Source organism: Sciurus carolinensis, chromosome 11 (assembly GCF_902686445.1).
Source record: "Sciurus carolinensis chromosome 11, mSciCar1.2, whole genome shotgun sequence".
In the NCBI taxonomy this organism is placed as follows: Eukaryota; Metazoa; Chordata; class Mammalia; order Rodentia; family Sciuridae; genus Sciurus; species Sciurus carolinensis.
Genome location: NC_062223.1, coordinates 116,463,983 through 116,485,929, shown reverse-complemented (window position 1 = coordinate 116,485,929; position 21,947 = coordinate 116,463,983). Strand labels below are relative to the sequence as shown.

The window sequence follows — 21,947 nt, the reverse complement described above, 5'->3', positions numbered from 1 at the left end:
GAGCTACGGCTTCCAGGATTATCCAAGATAGCTGCTCTGGCTTCGAAATGTGTTGGCAAATGGGGAGCTGCAGCTCAAGGTGTGGACGTGGTCAGCTGGAGGTCCTGGAGGCGGGGTGCGGTTGGTCAGGCAGGGGTCCTGGAGGTCGGGTGTGTTTGGTGTGTTTGTGGGATCCTGGAGGCCGGTTTGTAATCAGTCGGTCTGGGGTCCCAGTGATAGGACGCAGTCAGTTGGTCTGGGGGACCTGGCGGCAGGGAGCAGTCAGTCGATGTGAGGGCTCCAGAGGCAGGGAGTGATGGGTCAGACTGAGGGATCCTGGAGACGGGGCTCAGTCAATCCAGCCAGAGGTCCTGCGGGGCCTGACTGTTGTCTCAAAATGGCGGCAACCATGTGTAATGAAACCTGCAGGTACTGTGACAGTGAACTTCCAGCCAACAGCAGGCAGCTGGTGCTCCACTGGTGGTCGGCGATCAGTTTGCTGACTGTTGTCGGACGATCGGGAGGTGAACCTCGTGCTTTGGGTGATGGAGAGGTGTAAGGCAGGTGATGGACAGGCGAGAGGCAGGCAAATGGCGGATGATAGGTGCCTGACAGTGAGCAATCTGCACTCAAAAAGGCGTCGATATGCTGGCAGATTGCAGGTGATCACAGCAGAAAAATGGGGTAAACAGCAGGGGATTGATAAGCAGCAAAAACTGCCTCACCAAGAAACAGATATCCTCTGCTTGAAACCGGAGTTACGGAGCGACAAGGAATGCAGCCTCTCTCTAGTCTGCTTTCTTCAGCTTGTAGGGCTTTATTTTTTATGGGGAATGGTGAGGAGGAAGTTTGTTTTGTTTTGAACCTAATAATGAACTTCTCCCTGGTTCATTGGCTTTTATTTTCTCACCTTATCTTGTCTGTGAATGTGGTATCAGAATATGCAAGTGAATTATTGCCTGTTGTTGGGAAGAAACCACTTTTTTTTTTCAACTTTGTTCACTATGACCATTACTTTGCTTGCAAAAATGATGGGAGAATAAAAGAAACTGTGGGTTTAGAAGTGAGAACTAAAAGGAGGAAATGGTTGTTTTTCCCCCTTCTAGAATGAATAATAAAGAACTATGACTTGGCATGATCTGAATTTAATTTTTTTCCTTACCATATGCCAAATTAAAAGGAAGAGTTTGTTGAAAGGAAATGTCTTGAGGAGGGAGATTCTTGAGGACTTTCACAATCTGTATCTATTTAGCAGCATATTTGATGCAGTGCCATGTTTAATTAACATTAGAGTGTCAATTCACAATTCACAATTCACATGCATTTTGTAAGATTAAAGAATTCTGTGCAGAATAGGTGGACTTAGGAAATAATAGTCTCTTGGTAACGTGTTGGAAATTTCATTCTTGTTATAATTTGTGTGTGTGTGTGTGTGTGTCTGTGTGTGTGTTATGTGTGTATTGTGAATCATAGATTTTCAGATCCAGTCTAAATACATATTCTTTGGGAGTTTGCCTTCTATTTATCTACTGATTTACTTTTGCTATAGGCACATTTTTCAAGCAACTAGTATGCACTTTCAGCTAAACCCTATGTTAGTCAGTCTCCACTAATCTGTAACTGAAAATTCTTGCTCATTGTTCTGTTCAGGTATTCTTGAAATAGTCATACCTGCATGCCAGCCCCCTGCTCTCTGACTTAATATTTTCTATATTCCATTGAGTTATTTGTTTGTTTGCTTTTTAGAAAACTTCCCTTTTCCAGTTTGTACCTAAGGTTAGGAGCTGAGCTTCAAGAAGTTGCTTCCCCATTAAATTGTCCTATCAGGCAGTAGTGCAGTTGCCAAATGGCATTAAGTTTTCTTCTTGGGTGTTATAGCTCCTTAGTGGGGACTGCAGGGGAGCCTGGCCTGCTGTGAAGAAGCTGGCTGCTTGCTCTCTGGCACAGCCCTCAGGGTCAGGCCTTGCTGTGGGTCCATTCTGTGGCTCAGTCTGACTTTCCTGAATGGAATGCATTTTTCCCCCAGCTCTGTTCCTTCCATGTTCTTCCCACATCAGCTGGCAGCAATCAGTTAGTTCTGAATGTTGCCCACAAATTGTTAGCTATTTTCCTTTTGGCCCCCCAACTTGCTCTTTGAATAAGGAATCAATGTAATTTCGATCCAGGGTTATGTTGCTTAGTGAAGCAAATCTAATCCTTGCCAAAGATTGCCTGAAGTTTAGGGCTTGATTCTGGAAAAAACTAAAATAACAATAGTAGTATCTGTAATTAATGTATACAGTAGCATCCCCCTAATCCATGGGTGATACATTCTAAGACCCCTACTGGATGTCTAAAACTTCAGATAGTACCAGACCATATATATATATATATATATATGTATATGTATGTGTGTGTGTGTGTGTGTGTGTGTGCGTGTGTGTACTGTTTCTCCCTGTAATGACATAATGTGATAAAGTTTAATTTATGAATTGGTCACGATAAGAGGTTGACAGTAGCTAATAATAAAACAATTTTATCAAGTATACTGCAATTAAAAATTGTGAATGTTCTCTATTAAATCTTCTTGTACTGTAGTTTTTAGCAACTTCAGCATACAATTTCTTTTCTTATTAAGATGAGAACTTTCATTATTCAACTTCATAGCTTCCGTTCTAGAAAGTGTTCATCATGCAATACAGTGCATCTCCACTGGCATTTCCAAATTGCCAGCATCATTGCTCTTGTGTTTCGGTACCATTAGTAAGTAAAATAAGGGTTGCTTGAATACAAGCACTGTGATACTATGATAGTTGATCTGATAACCTAGTTGACTGCTAAGCAACGAATGGGAGAATAGTATATACATATTGGATATGCTAGACAAAGGGATGATTCATGTCACAAACATGATGGTACAAGATTTCATCATGCTCTTCAGAATAGTGTGCAATTTAAAACTTATGAAGTATTTTTTTAAAAAATTTTTTAGTTGTAGATGGACACAAGACTTTTATTTTATTTATTTATTGTATGTGGTGCTGAGGATTGAACCCAGTGCCCCACATGTACTAGGGAAGTGCTCTACCACTGAGCCACAACCCCAGCCCTGAAGTATTTATTTTGAAGTTTTCATAGTTGACTGAGGATAACTGGAGCTGCAAACAGTGAAAGCAAGATACAACTGTATTGCATGATTAACACTTTCCAGGTATTCTATTAATCAGGTTGCTTAGTTAACTCTCAACAACCCTTTAAATAAGGTTCCATTGTTGCCAATATTTTGTAGATAGGAAGCTACAAAAAATTTAATAACTTGCTCTATGTTACACATTAAAGAATAATTTAGGGGCTGGGGAGATAGCTCAGTCGGTAGAATGTTTGCCTTGCATGCACAAGGCCCTGGGTTTGATCCCCAGCACCGCCCCCCCCCCAAAAAAAAAAAAAAAAGAATGATTTAAAAGTTTGGAATCGATGTATCTTGACTTCAGAATCCTTGCTTTTGGTACTTCATTCAACTGTTTGGCAAAGCTTCACCTTTGAGTGTTTTGTGGAATTTTAAATCTCATTGCACTGGAAAATAGAAATTTAATGTTTTATGTCATAAAATTTCTGTTTGTCAGGCCTGTTGTCACATGCTTGTAATCGCAGCCACTTGAGAGGCTGAGGCAAGGGGTTGACCAAATTTGAGGGCAGCTTGGGCAATTTAGTGAGACCCTATCTCAAAGTGCTGGGGATATAGCTCAGTGGTATAGTGCTCCTGGGTTCAATCCCCAATAACCCTCTACTCCCAAATTTCTGTTTCCATCTTACAGTAACAATTTATACTTATTGTAATCTCCCCCAAAATTTAGGAATGCATTTTATTATGGTTTAGATGTAATGTCCCCCAAAAGCTCATGTGTGAGACAATGCGAGAAGGTTTGGAGGAGAAATGATTGGCTTTAAACCAATCAGTGAATTAATCACTGATGGGTTTAACTGAGTGGTAACTGGAGATGGTTGGAATGTGGCTGGAGGAAGTGTTTCATTGGCAGCATGGCTATAGGGTATATATTTTGTGTATGGAGCCTAAAGTCTCTCTGCTTCCTGATCACCGTGTGACCTGCTTCTCTCTACCACATGCTCTGTCATGATGTTCAGCCTTAACTCGAGCCCTGAGGAATGAAGTCTGCTGTTCATTGACTGAGACCTCTGAAACCATGAACCCCCAAATAAACTTTTCCTCCCCTAAAATTGTTCTGGTCAGATCGTTTAGTCACGGTGATGAAAAAACTGACTAAAACAAGTATGTAGGACTGTATTCCCTTTATATGATGACAGATGCAATTAGTATAGAATGTAAAACTATATATACACATATACTTTTATATGTATTAAATTATAATTTTTATTAGGTACATGGCATATGTTATAAGATCTTAATAGCCAATTTCATTCTCAGAGATGATTAGATTTGGCTTTCTGTTTACCTTTATAAAGTCCTCAGACTGAGAAAACAAATGAAATTCAGAGTCCAATGTGAATCACAGGCCCTACTGTATGTCTCCTCCAATTACAGTGTAACATACTCTCCTGAGGATGAAATAGTACAAAAATTTGGTCATTTTCCTCCATTAGTGCCATCAATTGGTAGAATATGAAAAAGATGGGGAATTTCAACCACAATCCTTTGTTTATGCCCCCATTGTTAAGATCAGCACGAGTGCTTCCCAACATGGGAACATGCATAGAGAATTGTGTTTCTTCTGGAGTGAACAGATGTGGCTCCCTGAGACCAGGGGTGTTCCATTGTCACTTACAACCCATTTCCAGCACACCTGATCATTGGCTTGTGAGTTTCTAAGCTTGTTAGGTATATGAAAGTATTCTATACACTATAAAGTTCCATTCATATTTAAGGTTTTTTAAAATTTAAATTTATTAAGACCCAGGTATTTGTTCTATAAAGAGACATGGTTGCCTTGATAATTTTGTTTTGGGAGCTGTCCTGAGAGAAGAAGCAGGAGCAGATGCCACACCAGATGCTGTAGTTAATGTTCTGTATGTGATCTGGCAGTGATAAGTAGGTATGCTAGTGGTCAAGGGTCATATGACTTGAGATTTCTTGTAGGAGACCAAACAGTTGGTAAGATTTGTTAATGATTCTGCTATTTCTCCTCACTAAATTCTTTGCTTTTCAATGTGTTCCATTGCTTTTTATTGTCAAATTCTGACTTCTAGCCAGGCATGGTGGTGCTCGCCTGTAATCCTAGCAACTTGGGAACTTGGGAGACTGAGACAGGAGGATTGCAAGTATGAGGCAATCTCAGCAATTTATTGAGACCCTGTCTCTCAAAAAAAAAAAAAAAAAGGAGATGTAGTTCAGTGGTAAAGTGTCCCTGGGTTTAGTCCCCAGTACCCCAAATCTGTTTTCTTAGTGAATTCTTTCCCTATGTTTGTTTCTTCTCCCCCAGGTGAAGGTCCTTTGTTATCCTCTCTTCTGCCACAGAGCTTGTACAGAGCCCTATTGATTGTACGTGCAGTGTGATATTATCTGTATCACACATCTCTTTCCCCTGTTGATTTGTGAACTCCCTCAAGTGAAGGCTGTGCCTGGTTAGCCTTGTAGCTGGAGCTACACCCAGCTCATTTCATCACATTCCACCAGCAGGCAAGGCAGTGTTCTTGGAATCAAGCTGAAATTTCTCTTTACTGTTTTCCCATTAGTCTTATTCTGACATCTGAAACAATTCCAAATAAACTTACCTTTGTGTTAGTCATTCATACATTTAAATAATATACCATGTATAGTTCCATACAAACTATTCCTCTGACCTAAATGTTTTTACTATTGAAATTTTGCTTCCCTTTAAAAAAATAAATCTCTATATATTTTTAGTTGTCAATGGACCTTTATTTTATTTATTTACATGTGGTGCTGAGGTTTGAACCCAGTGCCTCACACGTGCTAGGCAAGTGCTCTGCCACTGAGCCACGACCCCAACCTCTTATTTTTCTTCTTCCTTAATAAATTTCCTTTTCTTCTGTCAGTGTATGGAATCTTGAAATTTTAAGAGTTAGAGAATTTTAGAGTTTGTCTAGTTTGACCTTTCATCTAACTCATTTTGATTATGTACTGATTAAGGAATTTAAAATGAGATGGGCAGGTATTTTGGGAGCAAAACAAATGTTTTAAGTATTTCACTGAGAATGATGAAGTTTAGTAGATAATAACAAAGTTCTCATTTTCCTTCTACTTTGAGTGCCGTTAGGTGTCTTCAGAACGATGGACCAAATAGAAGGACATATTTTGTGCTGAAGCAGTGTATATATGGTACAGAAAGATCTTCAAATTATTAAACCTGGATCTGCCCCATTCTGACTATAAATTACTTAATCTTGGGTTAATTACTTACTCTCTTCAGGTCTGTAATAACATGGTGTTGTGAGTTTAAATGAGCTAGTACTGCAAAGCACCAGAATTATGACTGGCACATAATTCTGCTGATTTTGGTATGGCTGCTGCCACCGCTGTTGAATTACATAAGCACCTGGCAAAGTGTGGAAACCCCTGCAAAAGTTCTGGTAGGATCCTACTTAAATGTCATGTACTTACAGGAGACCCTATGTACTACTCTGTGCACTGAAGCATGATTTGACCCAGACTGTAACCATATCTATGGAGTAATGAAATATTTTGTCATGGCGTTCTACTGTATAGCCATTTTAAAAAATGGCAGAAGACCCACTAGCTTTTGGAGTCCTTTCCTTTGAGATGAACTTTCAAGGTCTCCATTTCCTGTCTTTTTAAAACAAATAAATTCATTTTTCTCATTGACATTCTGAAAACAAAACAAAACAAACTGGCACTTTGTATTTTGCAGAATATAATGTTTTAAAGTGGATTTTTTTTGTTTTGAGTGAACTTTTTATAAGGCATCAGAGTAAATTTTCTTCTTCTGCTTTCAGGTTGCTATCAAGATCATAGATAAGACCCAGCTGGATGAAGAAAATTTAAAGAAGATTTTCCGGGAAGTTCAAATTATGAAGATGCTTTGCCACCCCCATATCATCAGGCTCTACCAGGTAGGATGCATAGGGGTATAGTGAATACACAGGACAATCTGTTGTATTGAAGACTGCCTTTGAAGAAAATGTGGATGGGTCAACATCTGTTAGTTTTTTACATATGTGCATCCTTTTGTCTTCCCTTCCCTTCTGTCGTGTTTCCCCTGTCTCTTTACTGAGGTCTGCCTTACCCAGGTCTGTCTTTTTAATTTGTTCTTGAAAACTTGATGTCTTTCTTAGCAAGAATTGCACAAAAACATTTTTCAGAAGATGATGAGAGCTTATTTTATTTAGGTCAGAGTCCTAAAACATGATGGGAAACCCAAAAGGAATAGTTTTGAGAGATGAAAAGCTAGAAATCAATACCTTTTTCTTGTAAGATTATTTAAATACTAATTTCTGTGATTGTGTTATGAATTATGATGGTAAAGGATATTTTAAGTATTTTCTTGCATCAGGCAAAACCTACCTCTTGGGTTCAGGGTAATAGCCCAGTGTAAGAATGCTTGTCTAGCATCGTTTGGAAGGCACTGAGTTCCATCTCCAGTTCCATCTCCACACACACATAAAACCTACCCCTTTTCCTCTTTCCTATTCTAATAAGGTCCTGGCTTTAGTTTTCCAAGGTGACATTTTAGTTTTTTTGTTCAGAGATGGAGTCCATGTCAGGGGGAAATTACCGTTTCAGTTTTCTTATCTTCCTAAGACACATTAATGTTTTATGTGATCATCAAAATGATTCCCTAGCCTTAATGCCGAAACAGTAAATCTGATCATTGGAATTTGAAGTCAGATAGAAGGCTAGGGCATTGCCTTAGCTGGCTGGTGGAAGAGATATTTTGGGAGAGGTGGGGCTTTGGGGTGCTTCTCAAATTGCAGTGTGTTGGCAACAGTGAGCTTTGCTTATGAACGGGGCAAGCCCTGCTCACTGGTTTCCACAAGAACAGTCATCTCTTAACTTCTGAAGGAAGTGGCCACCCACTCAGTTTGTTTGCTGATGTTACTTTGCAGTAAATGCTTTCTGACCCAGACATGGGACCATGTGTAAGACTGGAGAAAGCATGCTTATGCCACAGTGGGCAGGCTTGCTTTAGCCTGTTAATTTTATGGAAAAGAAAGCACGTTATGATGTCACTTTTTGTGACTAAGGCTACAGCTTTAGAACTCTTCTCTAGCATTAGCTGCTCACATGATGGAATGAGGTCAGCAGGAACAGACCTGTTGAAATTTATTAGACTAAATTATGTTGAACAGCATCTAAGTTCTGCCCAAGAAGCAACCCTGTGAAAGTTTTCTAGCATTACCTGAATATACTGTGAGCTTACAGGTATTGTAACCTTGACTTTCTTCCTATCTTGGTAGATTGAAAAACTTTTTGACCTCATCTTTTAAAATAAATCATCTTAAACATAATTGTAGAACTTAGACTGACCTTTCCGAAGAAGTTAACTTGTAGATATTAACCTTAAAACTTACTTCTGCAAGTTTACCCATCTTACCCAAGATTGCACTAGTTTATAAACATTACTCTCCTTCAGTCATGGCCTTGGACAGTATCTTTTCATTTTGTTTTCTGGGCAACTAGTGTTTTTAGTAGGAAATTCTAGCTGCCAATGTGAGTGGTTGGCAAAAAGTCTGCATATGATATCAGGTAGTTTTCAGGTCAGTTTCCTCAGGCTTATAGAGTGAGCAAATATAGGTAACTGTGTAGGAAACAATGGATTTTGAGCTTGTAAAAATTTTTAGTAACAAAAGAATATTTGCAGTTAATAAAAGGCTGTGAAATTCATAATATGACACTAATTAAATTTTTTTTTTCCCTAAATACCTTCATATATTTAGAACACTTGCTCTCTCTCTCTCTCTCTCTCTCTCTCTCTCTTTTTTTTTTTTTGTACTGGGGATTGAACCCAATGGTGCTTTACCACTGAGCCACATCCCCAGCCCTTTTTATTTTTTATTTTGAGAAAGGGTCTCGATAAGTTGCCTAGGGCCTTGCCAAATTGCTGAGGCTGGTTTTGAACTTGTGATCCCCTTGCCTCAGCCTCCCCAGTCACTGGGATTACAGGCGTGTGCCACCAGAGGACTTACTTCTTGTCATATAAGTTAACATGTAGAGAGAGCTTAGAACATGTAACGAACAGTGGACTGATACAACATTTTTAAAAGAAAAAAGATCAAAAAAGAACAACACAGCTGTTAGATTTAAAAACTTAAAATCTCTCACTGTACTCATAACAGTGGAGTAATATTAAGCTATTAAAAGAGGAGATAGATTTATGCATTAAATACCATCCATGTAAGATATTAATATATAAAGATACAAAAGAAAGTGGAAAAGAATTTAATTAGCTGCAGGATGGTAAAAGTCTAGAATTGTCATATTGAATATGGTAGAATGGTAGACAATAGCCATATATAACTGTTGAATATTAAAATGTGACCGGAATTACTAAGGAACTGAATTTTAAGTTTTATTTAATTTTAATTAACTTAAATGTAAAAACTGAAGCAGTTTACAATTTTTTAAGATAGTATTTTGGACATATGGAGGTAAGTAAAATATATTATAATTATTTTCCTCTTCCCTTTTACTTCTTAAATATGGCTACTAGAAAAGTTAAAAGTATATATGCAGCTCATATTATATTTTTATTATATAGCATTGCTTTGAAGGATGTATGATAATTATTAACGGATTTCCTCTGGGGAAGTGAGAGGAAGGGGATTGGTAAGAGGAGACCCTTTGGTTTCTTGTTTGTATACTGGGTATTTAAAATGTTTATAAAGTGTAAGATACGTTTATACGTATTACTTTGTTTAAAATGTTTAATGAGAAAGGTAAAAAGGAAGAAAGGAAGAAAGGAGTGACAATGCATTACACAATTTTTTAAAAAAAATGTAGCAAACAGGGACCAAGAAGATACACAAATGGATAATTTGTATCACTTAAACAGTTGATATTTAAGATATAGGAAAGATCATGGAGAAAAAGAGATTGGGAGGGAGGGAGGAAGAATGAGAAATGAGGGGAAATATAGAATGAATTTTAGAAAAATCACATTATGTGCATATATAAATATACCACAGGGAATTTCACCTTTATGTGTGTGTGTAAAGAATCAATCAAGGATGGATAAATGGATGAGCAAGGGAAGGATCAGTGGAGTGGAGTGTGGGGTAGAGGGAAGGAGCCGGGGAGAGGGAAGTAATGGGGAGCTAAAATGGAGTGGGTCAGATTCCAGGCATGTATGATTTTGTTGGAATGATCCCAGTTGCTATGTATAATTATCATGCTCTAGTAAAAAAGAATGAGAAAACACACATAGAAAAAATATATTTAAATTATTTTTATCTTATTTTAAGATACTTTAAATTATTTTTCCCTTTTCTGAATAAATGGACAGTGGAAAGGAAATATATCATTTCCATTTAAAAAATAAAGTCCTATGTGACCTTTGTACAGTTCTGAAATGATTCCCTTTATTTTTTATAAGACTTTTTTCATTTTAGTTAGATTTTTGGTGGGACATTTTTGAGCATCAAGCGATTGATGTTGAATGTGAACTTAAGTTCTCCAGCAATTTCTTTGCTTCTCAGTTTTGTGGAGATTTACAGATTTCATAAACCTCATGGAAAGATAAAACGATCGTGTCTTTCAAGTAATGAATATTTCTTACTTTTGGGAATTTGGATATCTATTTTCTCCCTTTCTTAATAACATTTATACCTGTCCCCCAATGCTTTAAATTTCCTTTAAGCAGTGTGGTTATTAATACTTCATTGCAAATGACAAAAGAGGAGTCATTAGTTTCTCTTCCTATGGAATCAGCCTGTCATTTGTGTCACTGTCGCTTTCCTTCTTTTACACCAGGTTATGGAAACAGAACGGATGATTTATCTGGTGACAGAATATGCTAGTGGAGGGGAAATATTTGGTAAGTACATTTATTGCATTCTTTAAACAGTTATTTAGCACACCATGGCAAACCTAAAATAGCCATTCAATGCCTTTGTCACTTGAGCAGCTGTCACTTGATGCTGTCCTCAGGACTGTCATTTTCTATCAACAAAGTAATTTAATTTTTTTCATTCACCTAGTTAAATCTTTATTTTCTTAGCAAGGTATTTTGTTTATTTCAATCAGGTGTTGACTGTGTAGATTGAAGATCTCCAATACCAAACATTCCTTCTGATTATATGACTGAGGGTCTCTCCTGTTGTCAGGTTCTGACCGAGGTTACCAAGTATGACAGAACTCCCACAAGTGTGTGGGCCTCTGTCGTGTGAGAAGGCAACACGTGGAGCAGGAGCAGACGTCTCACCCCATGCAGTCTTTAAACTTTGTTTAAATATAACATGTAACTGCATTCCTTACCATGTGCTCACATTTCCCCTTGAAGACTGATGTGATTTGGGACTTTTGCTCTCAGTAGAAGTTTTTTCTCTTACGCTTGGCTTTATCACAGCATCAGAAATAAGCAGGAGAATTTGTTACTGGCAAATTTGACTCTTTGAGGTGCTAAAAACTAGCAAAAATTTTTTCTTTGGTAATGTCAGTAAATGGAACCAAATAGAGGTAAAGGGTAAACTTTGAAATCTAAATTCATGTGTCTTTTTTTTCTCTTGGCAACTAAATATAAAGATCTCTTTTTGTATATTTTAGGTTTATCTAATTTCTTTTTTACATTTTTTAAAAATATTTTTTGTTGTAGATGGACTTAATATCTTTATTTTATTTTTATGTGGTACTGAGAATCGAACCCAGTGCCTCACATGTGCTAGGCAAGCACTGTACCACTGAGTCACAACAACAGCCCCTTAGATTTGTTTTTAATTTTATACATATGAACACTTAATAAGTTAAAATATATTTAAAAGTATGGAATCACTTTTAAAGTGGAACATTCTTACTAATGATAGGACCTCTGTGACTGCATTGAATATTGAATGTGTGTGCCTGTGTGTGAGTTTTAAACTTTGCCCAGCAATCTGATATTTTTTGTCTAAAGTATTTTTAGGATAAGTGCTAGTCCTTTTTAAAGGAGGATCAGGCATTTCTTAATTTGTCTTTAATCAGCTTCATTGATGGACTTATTTCATGCTAAAGCTAGTAATGATGGAATAAAATTTATAATGAAAATATAGTGTTGGAGGGAATACTTTGTTTCAAAGAAATTAATACATTAAAAGGTTTGAAGAATAGTGTTACAGGTCAAGAAGAAACCAGCCTGGGGACCAAAACTGTAACCTTTCCCGGGCAGAGTTGATCATGGAAGCATTGTGGAGACCACAGGCATTCTCCTGAGGGTGCTGTTCTATGGAAGTTCATGAACCAGAAAACTAAAGTGTGTCAGAGACTATTTGGAAGGAGAGAAAAAGAGCAATCACATTGCTAGGAAGTACACCATGACCTGACATGCCAGGCCAGGTTATGATGAGACTGCTTTGATTCAGATGGCAAATGTATGCAAAAACACGGACAACTTTCATTATCTAGGTGCTGGGTTTTTTTTTTTTTTAAATAAGTTTTGTTACATAAAAAAGCAGAACATCTCTCAAATCTGTGAGCTTCCTGTTGTCTATTTTATCTCACAGAAAGACATTTATTGATGGAGAAGCAGTGATAATCTTGGAAGAAAGATTGTGTCATTATGTTTGTAACTGTCTAAGAACCAAGCCTAAGGCATATCAGATCTACCCTGCTCTTTTGGAAAGCAGAGCTTATTTTATTTTATTTTATTTGTATCTGGAATTCAATCTAGGGGATTAACCACTGAGTGACATCCCCAGCCCTTTTTATGTCTTATTTTGAGACAGGGTCTCACTAATTTGCTTAGTGCCTTACTAAATTGCCAAGACTGGCTTTGAACTTGCAATCCTCTTGCCTCAATCTCCTGAGTTGCTGGGATTACAGGCGTGCACCACTAAGCCTAACTTGGAAAGCAGGTTTTTTGTTTTTTTATTTGTTCTTTTTAGATATACATGACAGTAAAGTATATTTTGACATACTATACACATATTCTAATTAGGATCCCATTCTTGGAGTTGAATGTGATGTGGCGTTATACTGGTTGCGTATTCACATATAAACGTTGGAAAATTATGTCCAATTCATTTTACTGTCTTTCCTATTCCTGGCCTTCCTCCCTTCCCTTTATTCCCCTTTTTCTAATCCAATGAACTTCTTTTATTCACCTCCTCCCCCTTTTTTTGTGTTATTCATATCAGAGAGAACATTCAACCTTTGGTATTTTGGGACTGGCTTATCTCTTTAGCCTGAACGTCTCCAGATCCATCCATTTACTGGCAAAAGTCATAGTCATTCTTCTTTATGGCTGAGTAATACTCCATTGTGTATATATACCACATTTTCTCTATCCATTCATCCATTGAAGGGCATCTAGTTGGTTCCTCTGCTAAACTGTTATGAATTGTGCTTCTATAAACATTGATGTGGCTGTATACTGCAGTATGCTGATTTTAACTTCTTTGGATGTATACTAAGGAGTGGTACAACTGGGTCAAATGGTAGTTCCATTTGTAGTTTTTTGAGGAATCTCCATACTGGGAAAGCAGATTTTAAAAGTACAGGGAAGGGGGGCTGAGGTTGTGGCTCAGTGGTAGAGCACTTACCTAGTATGTGTGAGGCATTGGGTTTGATTCTCAGCACCACATAAATGAATAAAGGTATTGTGTCCATCTATAACTAAAAATATATACTAAAAAAAAAAAAAAAGTAATAGCCCTCTGGTCATGGACTGTTTGTGGGAATGTAGCTTAAGGGAGGCAAATAGAATATACTTTTTTCTTTCTTTCTTTCATCTTTTTTTGGTATTGGGGTTTGAACCAGTGGTGCTTTACCGTGGAGCTATACCCCCAGTCCTATTAACTATTGTTTTTTTTTTTGGGTGGGTACCAGGGATTGAACTCAGGGGCACTTAACCACTGAGCCATATCCCCAGCCCTATTTTGTATTTTATTTAGAGACAGGGTCTCACTGAGTTGCTTAGCACCTCACTTTTACTGAGGCTGGTTTTGAACTCATCATCAACCTATCTCAGCCTTCCAAATTGCTGGGATTACAGGCGTGTGCCACTGCACCTGGCACTTCTTTCTTTTTATTTTGAGACAGAGTGTCACAAAGTTGCTGGGACTGGCCTTGAACTTGTAGACCCCCTGCCCCAGCCTCCCGAATCACTGAGATTACAGGTGTGCACCACCAAGCCTGGGTCAGAATGTACTTATGATAATATTTTAAAAAGAGATCTATAACACATTATATATATAATGCCCATGTAATTACATGAGAGTAAATATATTATTGATATTATTTTAAAAGATCCAGATGAGAAAGAAAATGTTGTAGTACGCTGAAGAAATCCTTGAGACTGTACAGGATAAAACAATCTCGTGATCTCTAATTTTGTGAGCTTTGTACCTGTGTAGATGATGAGAGGAAATGCTTAGTCAAGAAAGTGGGCTTTAGAGGTAGAGACTTAGGTTTGAATCAGATCTCTGCCACCTATTTGCTTTTTTACCTGGACAAATTACCCATGATTCTGGTACTTGACCTCAAGATCTATAAAAGGCCAGGTCTACAACAGTTACTTCATTGTGTAGATGAAATGAGACGGCACTCATAGAGCCCTGGCACATGCTTCCTTTTACCTTTGTTAAAGAACAAACAGGAGACCAGTCTCTGGCATGATTGTGGACTTTGCTGATCCACTGCCCAGTGAAACTATTAAACTATTAAAAAATGAAAACCAGGCATTTTAAAGTCTATGAAAGTGGACCTAAAGACAAACAGCAAATGAAGAAACACTTCCTCAAGAACATCTGTGAATATTTGATAGGAAATGAGATAATCTGTGGTGTTTGAACCAATACTGCTTTCTTTTTTCTGCTTGTGGGCTCCATGAGATGGAGGTACACTCTGGTTCAGTCTTATGCAACCATGTCTCCTCTCTACCAGCACCTGCACAGATGGCTTTCTTCCCAGGAGGAGCAGGCCACTGGCATTTGTCATCCTTTACGCAGTGACCTTTTTACTGAGAATAGATCCAGGGGGACTGCGGTTGAGAGGTGGGGGCTCCCTTCTTCTGCCCAGGTCTACTTTTGGAATTTGATTGTAGCATACTGAGAATACTGGGACACAGATTATTCTTGCCTGGGTTCATAAGACTGTGGTTTCATGCCAGGAGAGGCAAACTGAGAGGACCTCAGGCTGCTGTCCCTCTCTTTCTTCTGTGTTCTCCTGATGCTCCTAGACTGAGTGTCCCTCAGCAAGAACTTTGCTGGTGTCCCCATTCCCACCTCCAGAGGCCTGAATCTCATTTTGCCTGGGGAGAAAAATAGACTATAAAACAGCACCTAATTTCTTCCCAAGGGAACTGACTTCATTTGCAAGGGGAGAGTAAAGAAGTTCAGTGCAGACTGTACTCTCAGGAACAGTGAAAATTATGGTAAAAGACACTTGAGAGGACATTTAGGATACTGTTTAAAAACTGTCAACTTGCTGTTCTGCAGGAGAAAACTAGGCAATAAGACACTTGGAAAATCTTTTCCTAGAGTCAGAACCAAAAGTCAAAAACACTGATCTTAGACACTATTCCTTCCAAGGATCCATAATTTGATAGTATTGTTCTTAGTCCAGTTTCTGCCCGAGGGCATTGTTTAACAATAGAGCAATCAACCAGCAATTAGTGGAGTTTAAAAGCTGGGTTTAGTCTGGAAAACCAGCAGAGTCCTACCAAAACCACAATGCTCCAAGGGTAACTGTGGGCATAGCAAAGCTTTCTCTCCCAAAGGAATAATACTAAATAGAAGCTAAATATTGTATATGTGGAGGAATGAAATTCATGGAGAGTCCAGCTAGTCACTAAATAAGTGAATGAGCAGAGAACAATGATAAGCCCCTGAAAGTGGGGACAAATATTACGGTACCCAGAGGTGCTCTAATATATATCTAAAATGCGTGCTTTCCAGTATTAACGGCAAACCATAAAGCATACAAACAAACAGGAAAATATGAACTACATACAGTAGACAAAATGCAGGCCAATTGATTGCCTATTCAAGAGAGACCAGATGTCAGATTTTTTGGGGGGGATGGAAAAGAAAGGAAGAAAGAAAAAAAAAAGTAAGACCTTTAAGAGACCTTATAAACATGTTCACAGAAATAAAGTAACTTACAATTTAAGTAGTAAAGTATAAAAATAATATTGCTTCAGATAGAGAATACCAGGGGCTGGAGTTGTGGCTCCGTGGCAGAGCGGCTGCCTGGCATGCCTTGGGTTCAAGGTTCAGCACCACATATAAATAAATAAACAAATAAACAAATAAATAAATAAATAAATGAAAGATCCATTGACAACTAAAAAATATATTAAAAAATAGAGAATACTAGTAAAGAGAAATTATGAAGAAAGAACCAAATGAAAATTATGGAGTTAAGTAAAATAAATAAAATAAAACATTTTATTGAAGAGACTCAACCATAAATTTGAAGTGACAGAAGAAAGAAAAAGCAAACTTGAAGATAGATTGATATAGATTATGCAAACTCAAGAATAGAGATTTAAAACAGTGAAGAACAGAGAGCGGAGAGAGCAAGGAGGCTGTGTCTGGCTCTGGCTCAGTCATTGCAGTACATTGAGCTTCACAGAGACAGCGCCGGGCAAGTGAGAGCCAGACGGGCACTGGGCCACCTGTGCCTCACTGAGGAGAAACAACTAAAGATGGGCAGAGGAGATCGTAAGAGGCTGAGAGGCAAAATGTCATTGTGTGCATTCTTGCCGGGAGGAGCACAGAAGCAGCTACCCAGATGTTTCAGTCACCGTCTCAGAGTTTTCTAAGAAGTGCTCAGAGAGGTGGAATATACGTCTGCTAAAGAGAAAGGAAAATTTGAAGACATGGCAAAGGTGGACAAGGCCCATTATGAAACAGAAATGAAAACCTGTATCACTCCTAAAGGGGAAAAAAAAAGAAGTTCAAGGATCCCAATGCACCCAAAGGCCTCTATCCGCCTTCTTCTTGTTCTGTTCTGAGTATCGCCTAAAAATCAAAGGAGAACATCCTGGACTATCTATTGGTGATAATGGCAAAGAAATTGGGAGAGATGGGGAATCACACCGCTGCAGATGAAAAGCAGCCCTATGAAAAGAAAACTGCTAAGCTGAAGGAAGAATATGAAAAAGGTGTTGCTGCCTGCTGAGCTAAAGGAAAACCTGATGCAGCAAAAAAGGGAGTTGTCAAGGCTGACAAAGCAAGAAAAAGAAGGAAGAGGAGGAAGATGAAGAGGTTAAGGAGGGAGAAGAAGATGAAGATGAAGATGATAATGAATAAGTTGGTTCTAGCGCAATTTTTTTCTTGTCTGTAAAGCATTTAACACCCCTCCACACAACTCACTCCTTTTAAAGAAAATATTGAAATGTAAGACTGTATAATTTTTTTTAAAACTGTACAGTGTCTTTTTTTTGTATAACATACTACTGACTGTGTCTTTAGACACATGGAAATTTAAAGCAGGTTCTTGGTGCACAGCACAAATTAGTTATATGTGGGAACAGTAGTTTTTCCATCTACAGTTGTTTCTAAGCAGCTTATACGAAATAATTGCTGTTCTGTTAAATGAATACCATTGTTCTGTAATTGAAAAAAAAAATTGCAGCTGTTTTGTTGACATTCTGAATCCTTCTAAGTAAATACAGTTTTTTACATTAAAAATAAATAAATAAAACAATGAAGAACAACAAACAATTTCAGAGAAATGTGGTATGTTAGTCAGCTTTGGATCACTGTGATAAACACCTGAGAAAGGCAGCTTAGAGAAGGAAAGAATTATTTTGGCTCATAGTTTCAGAGGTTTCAGTTCATGGTAGGTCAGCTTCATTGCTTTGGGCCTGGGGTGAGGCAGAACTTCATGGAGGAAGTATGTGGTGGAGGAAAGCTGCTCAGCTCGTGGCAGCCAGAAAGCAGAGAGAGAGAAAGAGAGCAAGGAATGGAGTGAAGATAAACCCTGCTAGGGCAGGTTCTGGTTGCCTACTTCTTCCAACAGGGTCTCATTGCTCAGCAGTCCATTCAGCCCTCAATGGATTAAGACACTTATGAGGTCAGAGTTCTCATGATCCAGTCACTTCTCCAAACCCCCACTTTTGCACACATGAGACTGGGAGACATTCCAGATCCAAACCATAACAGTGCAACACCACTGATTGCACTGATATATGTGTAATGGGAGTACCAGAAGGAGGGACAGGGGAGAGGAGGAAGAAGAAAACTATGTGAGGAAACAATAGCTACAAATTTTGCAAGTTTATTGAAAAACTGTAACCTACATGTCCAGGAAACTCAATGAAACTCAAGTAGAATAATCAGAGATTCACTAGTACCACGGTTAGAATGATAAAAGTCAGAAGCAAAGAGAAAATATGAAAAGCATCAAGGGAAAAATGATACATCAACTAAAGGAAACCCCAATTAAGAACAGCATCTGACTTCTCAGCTCAGGCAATGGAGATCAGAACACAATGGGATAACATTCAAGATGCTCAAAGAAAAAAAAAACTGTTAACCAAACTCCTTTATCTTAAACTATCTTTCAAAAAGGAAGGTAAAATAAAGATTTTCCTCCAGTAACCAAAGTCTGAGAGAATTTTTGCTGACAGATCCACTTTATGATTACAAGAAACACTAAAGGAAGTTCTTCAGGCTGAAAGCAAGTGACTCAGCTGGTTAATCTGAATCTATCCACAAGATTAAAAAACAAATGAAACAAACAAACAAAAACAACCCCAAACCCCAGAACCAGAAACTCAACACCAGTGGAAGTAATTTTGTAATTATAAAAGAAGAGATGCATATTTTTGCTCCTTTATTCTCTTAACCTACTAAAAAGCAGTTGTATGAAATAATGAGGCCTTCAATGTGTTTGTAGCATACCTGCACATAATGGCACAAAGGAAGTGTGTAGGAGAAAAACTGCATCAACCTAAGGAAATCTCTGCAGTTGCTTTAGTAATAAATACAACAATATTGTTTGGTTTGTATTTTTAATAGATGTAATGTGTATGAAATACTGCTGCAAATAAGGGGAAGAGAATAGAGATACAAATGAGGGACATTTCTGTGTATCACAGGGATTAAGCTTGCATAAATTGGAAACCCATTTTGGAGGCATAATGCACTAGTATTTTGATAATACTAGCTCTGGTTAACAAAAACAAAACAAAACAAAACAAAACACAAGGGAAACAGTTTGACAGGATGCAGGGTTATTGGGAGAGAATTCTCCATGGGTGTCTCACATTTCTTAATGTCTTGTGAGCAAGGCACTGAGGTCCTTTGCTGTAGATTCTATTTTTAAGGATGTTTGTATAGTCTTGGAAAAGAGTGTCTCCCTTCAGAGCATATAAATAGGTCTGTTTATTGCCCATTGGAAAAGATGTGAGTTCCCTCAGGTTAGTGTTCCTCTCCTGTGATGCACTCAGCTTTATGTGGGTGTCAGCTGACTCTCTTTGCATTGACCCGTGGGAATTAGAGCTTGCAGAACTGAAGCAAATATGTTGATGTCTGTGTGGCTCGCTGTGCCTTAAGCATAACAACAGGCTTTTTTCTCTGAACTAGGGGTCTCATATCTTCTGTCAGCATCCATGCAACTGTGGCAGGTTATGTTGTTAGCTTGCATGTAGGTAAAACCTCAAATCCTCTTAGTACAAGGAGCAAGGAGGCAGTTTATTTTGATTTGTTTAGACAGGAGACTTGCTTATAGATAAGAATGAAGATACAGGAGTGAAGAAGAGGAGTTTGACAGTAATTGAAGTGGGAAATATAATGTGTACAGCAAGATCCATGAGGAAAATAGGAGGTGATTGAACTCTGTGCTAGTTGCAAGGAAGTGACCTTGCAGTAGAAGAAAATAAAGGATACGTGTGGCTGTAGTCAGGTAGAAGAATGTGAGGCAGAGTGCTTCGTGCCTTTTGTTTTTGGAGTAGGAGGCTAGGTCATAAGCTGAGGGTTAAGGATGAGAGGGAAGGGACATGGATAAGAGACATGAAGAAGGAAGTGATCAAGAATAAAAGTACCCATGTTCACAGTAGCCAGTTATGGAACTGGCCTAGGTGTCCTTCATTGGATGAATGGATAAAGAGAATGTGGTATAAATACACTGTGGAGTTTTATTCAGCCATAAAGAAGAAAGAAATTATATTATTTGCAGGAAAATAGATGGAACTTGAGGGCTTTATGTTTAGTGAAATCAGCCAAACTCAGAAAGAAGTTGTTAGAGAGAAAAAAGGTGTGGGTGTGTGTCTCGTGGAAACAGAGGGAGACTAGTAGAATAGAGGAAGGGGATTGAGGAGGGGATGAACAGGGAAGGTACTGGGGAAAGAAATGAGCAGAATCATATTGTGTGCGAGTACATATATGTAACGATTCCCACTATTTTGCATAACCAATAAAAAAAAAGCGCCAATAAAAAAATATGGAGAAAAAAACAGCTAAAAGAGTTGATTAAAGACCCTAGAGAGGGCTGGGGTTGTGGCTCAGTGGTACAGCGCTTGTCTGGCATGTGTGAGGCACTGGGTTGGATCCTCAGCACCACATAAAAATGAATAAATAAAATAAAAGTATTATGTCCATCTACAACTAAAAAAATATTTTTTTAAATAAAGGCCCTAGAGATAGAAAACCCTGAGCTGATTCCCCACCCCCAGCAATGCTTAACCACCTGTAACTGGGATAAGACAGACAATTAGTCTGATCTAGTATTTGGAGTTTATAAGACATGTGCAACAGAAGAAGAGACAGAATATTGAGTCCACAAGCAATAATGTAATTAATGTTTTGACTATTGGGTTTAGGTTTAAGTAGAGCAAGGGATACAAGTATAACAGGGATGAATGATCTTAGATTAAAATTTAAAAAGCTACAGGTCTAGATGAAATTGAAAAGCAAATGTATTAAACATTCAAAAGGGTCGTGAATAAAAGTCTCAAACTACGCTGTGTGATGTGGTAGGCAGTGACCATTCTTGCATGTTTGAAATACAGCTACTACAACTGAGGAACTGAATATTTAATTTAATTTAATTTAATTTTCATTTAAGCAGAAAAACTGAGGCACTGTGTAAGAGTTTTAGATCAGCTGCAAGAGTTAGTCTGTCACAAAACTAGAGAGCACAGTCTTCACTCTGGAACCAATTGCAAGTTCAGAAATTCCCAGAGCCACCCTCAGATTTTATAAATTGATAGAAGGACTCACAGAACTATCTGAAAGCTATGTACTCATGGTTTACTATAGGGAAAGTATGTGAATTAAAATCAAGCAGGGGAAGAAGTGCAGGGGCCAGGAGAAGCACCAAATAGGGCGATTTCATTGTTGTCTTCCTTTGGAGACAGATGTGTTGTTTTCCTGGTATTGATGCATGACAATGTGCAAAGTATTGCCTGAGGGAAGAGTTTGTGTATAGCATTTTAATTTTACATAGGCCTGATTGATTGATTGACTGCTTATCTAGTGGATCTCTATGTCCACACCAAGTCACATTGTTGGTCTTTCTAGTATAGCCAGCCTCTACCCTAAGAGATAGAGGTTTATGGGTCTAGCATTTCCAACCCTTTAAAACCATATGGTTATACTCTCTGGCATTACGGAAGACTCCCAGGCAAACAAATGTTCCTAGCTGGCGTAATATTTCAACAGTCCAAAGATTACCCTAGAAGCCAAGGGAAGGTCAGACTTTTCTTTGGGCAATACCAAATTCTTCACTATATGCAATGTAAAATACTTTTCTATATTAAAAAAAAAACAAACTATTTCACTTTGGCTGTAGACAGTTTATCATCTGAGTTGTAATATGCTTTAAGTGTAAAATACACACTGGATTTCAAAGGCAGTATTATTTTTTAAAAAAGAAGGTAATTTTGTAGGTTGAG

At 38.1% G+C, this 21,947-nt stretch overlaps 1 protein-coding gene across 6 annotated transcripts in view; it reads left to right on the top strand.

Moving 5' to 3' along the window:
• Sik3 (SIK family kinase 3) overlaps positions 1 to 21,947 on the top strand; it is a 242,324-nt gene that overhangs the window by 127,445 nt on the left and 92,932 nt on the right. For all 6 annotated transcript variants that reach the window (XM_047518810.1, XM_047518807.1, XM_047518811.1 and 3 more), the window contains exons 2-3: positions 6,910 to 7,026; positions 10,883 to 10,946. In XM_047518810.1, coding sequence (XP_047374766.1) covers positions 6,910 to 7,026; positions 10,883 to 10,946 — 181 coding nt within the window. The remainder of the gene's footprint in view (positions 1 to 6,909; positions 7,027 to 10,882; positions 10,947 to 21,947) is intronic.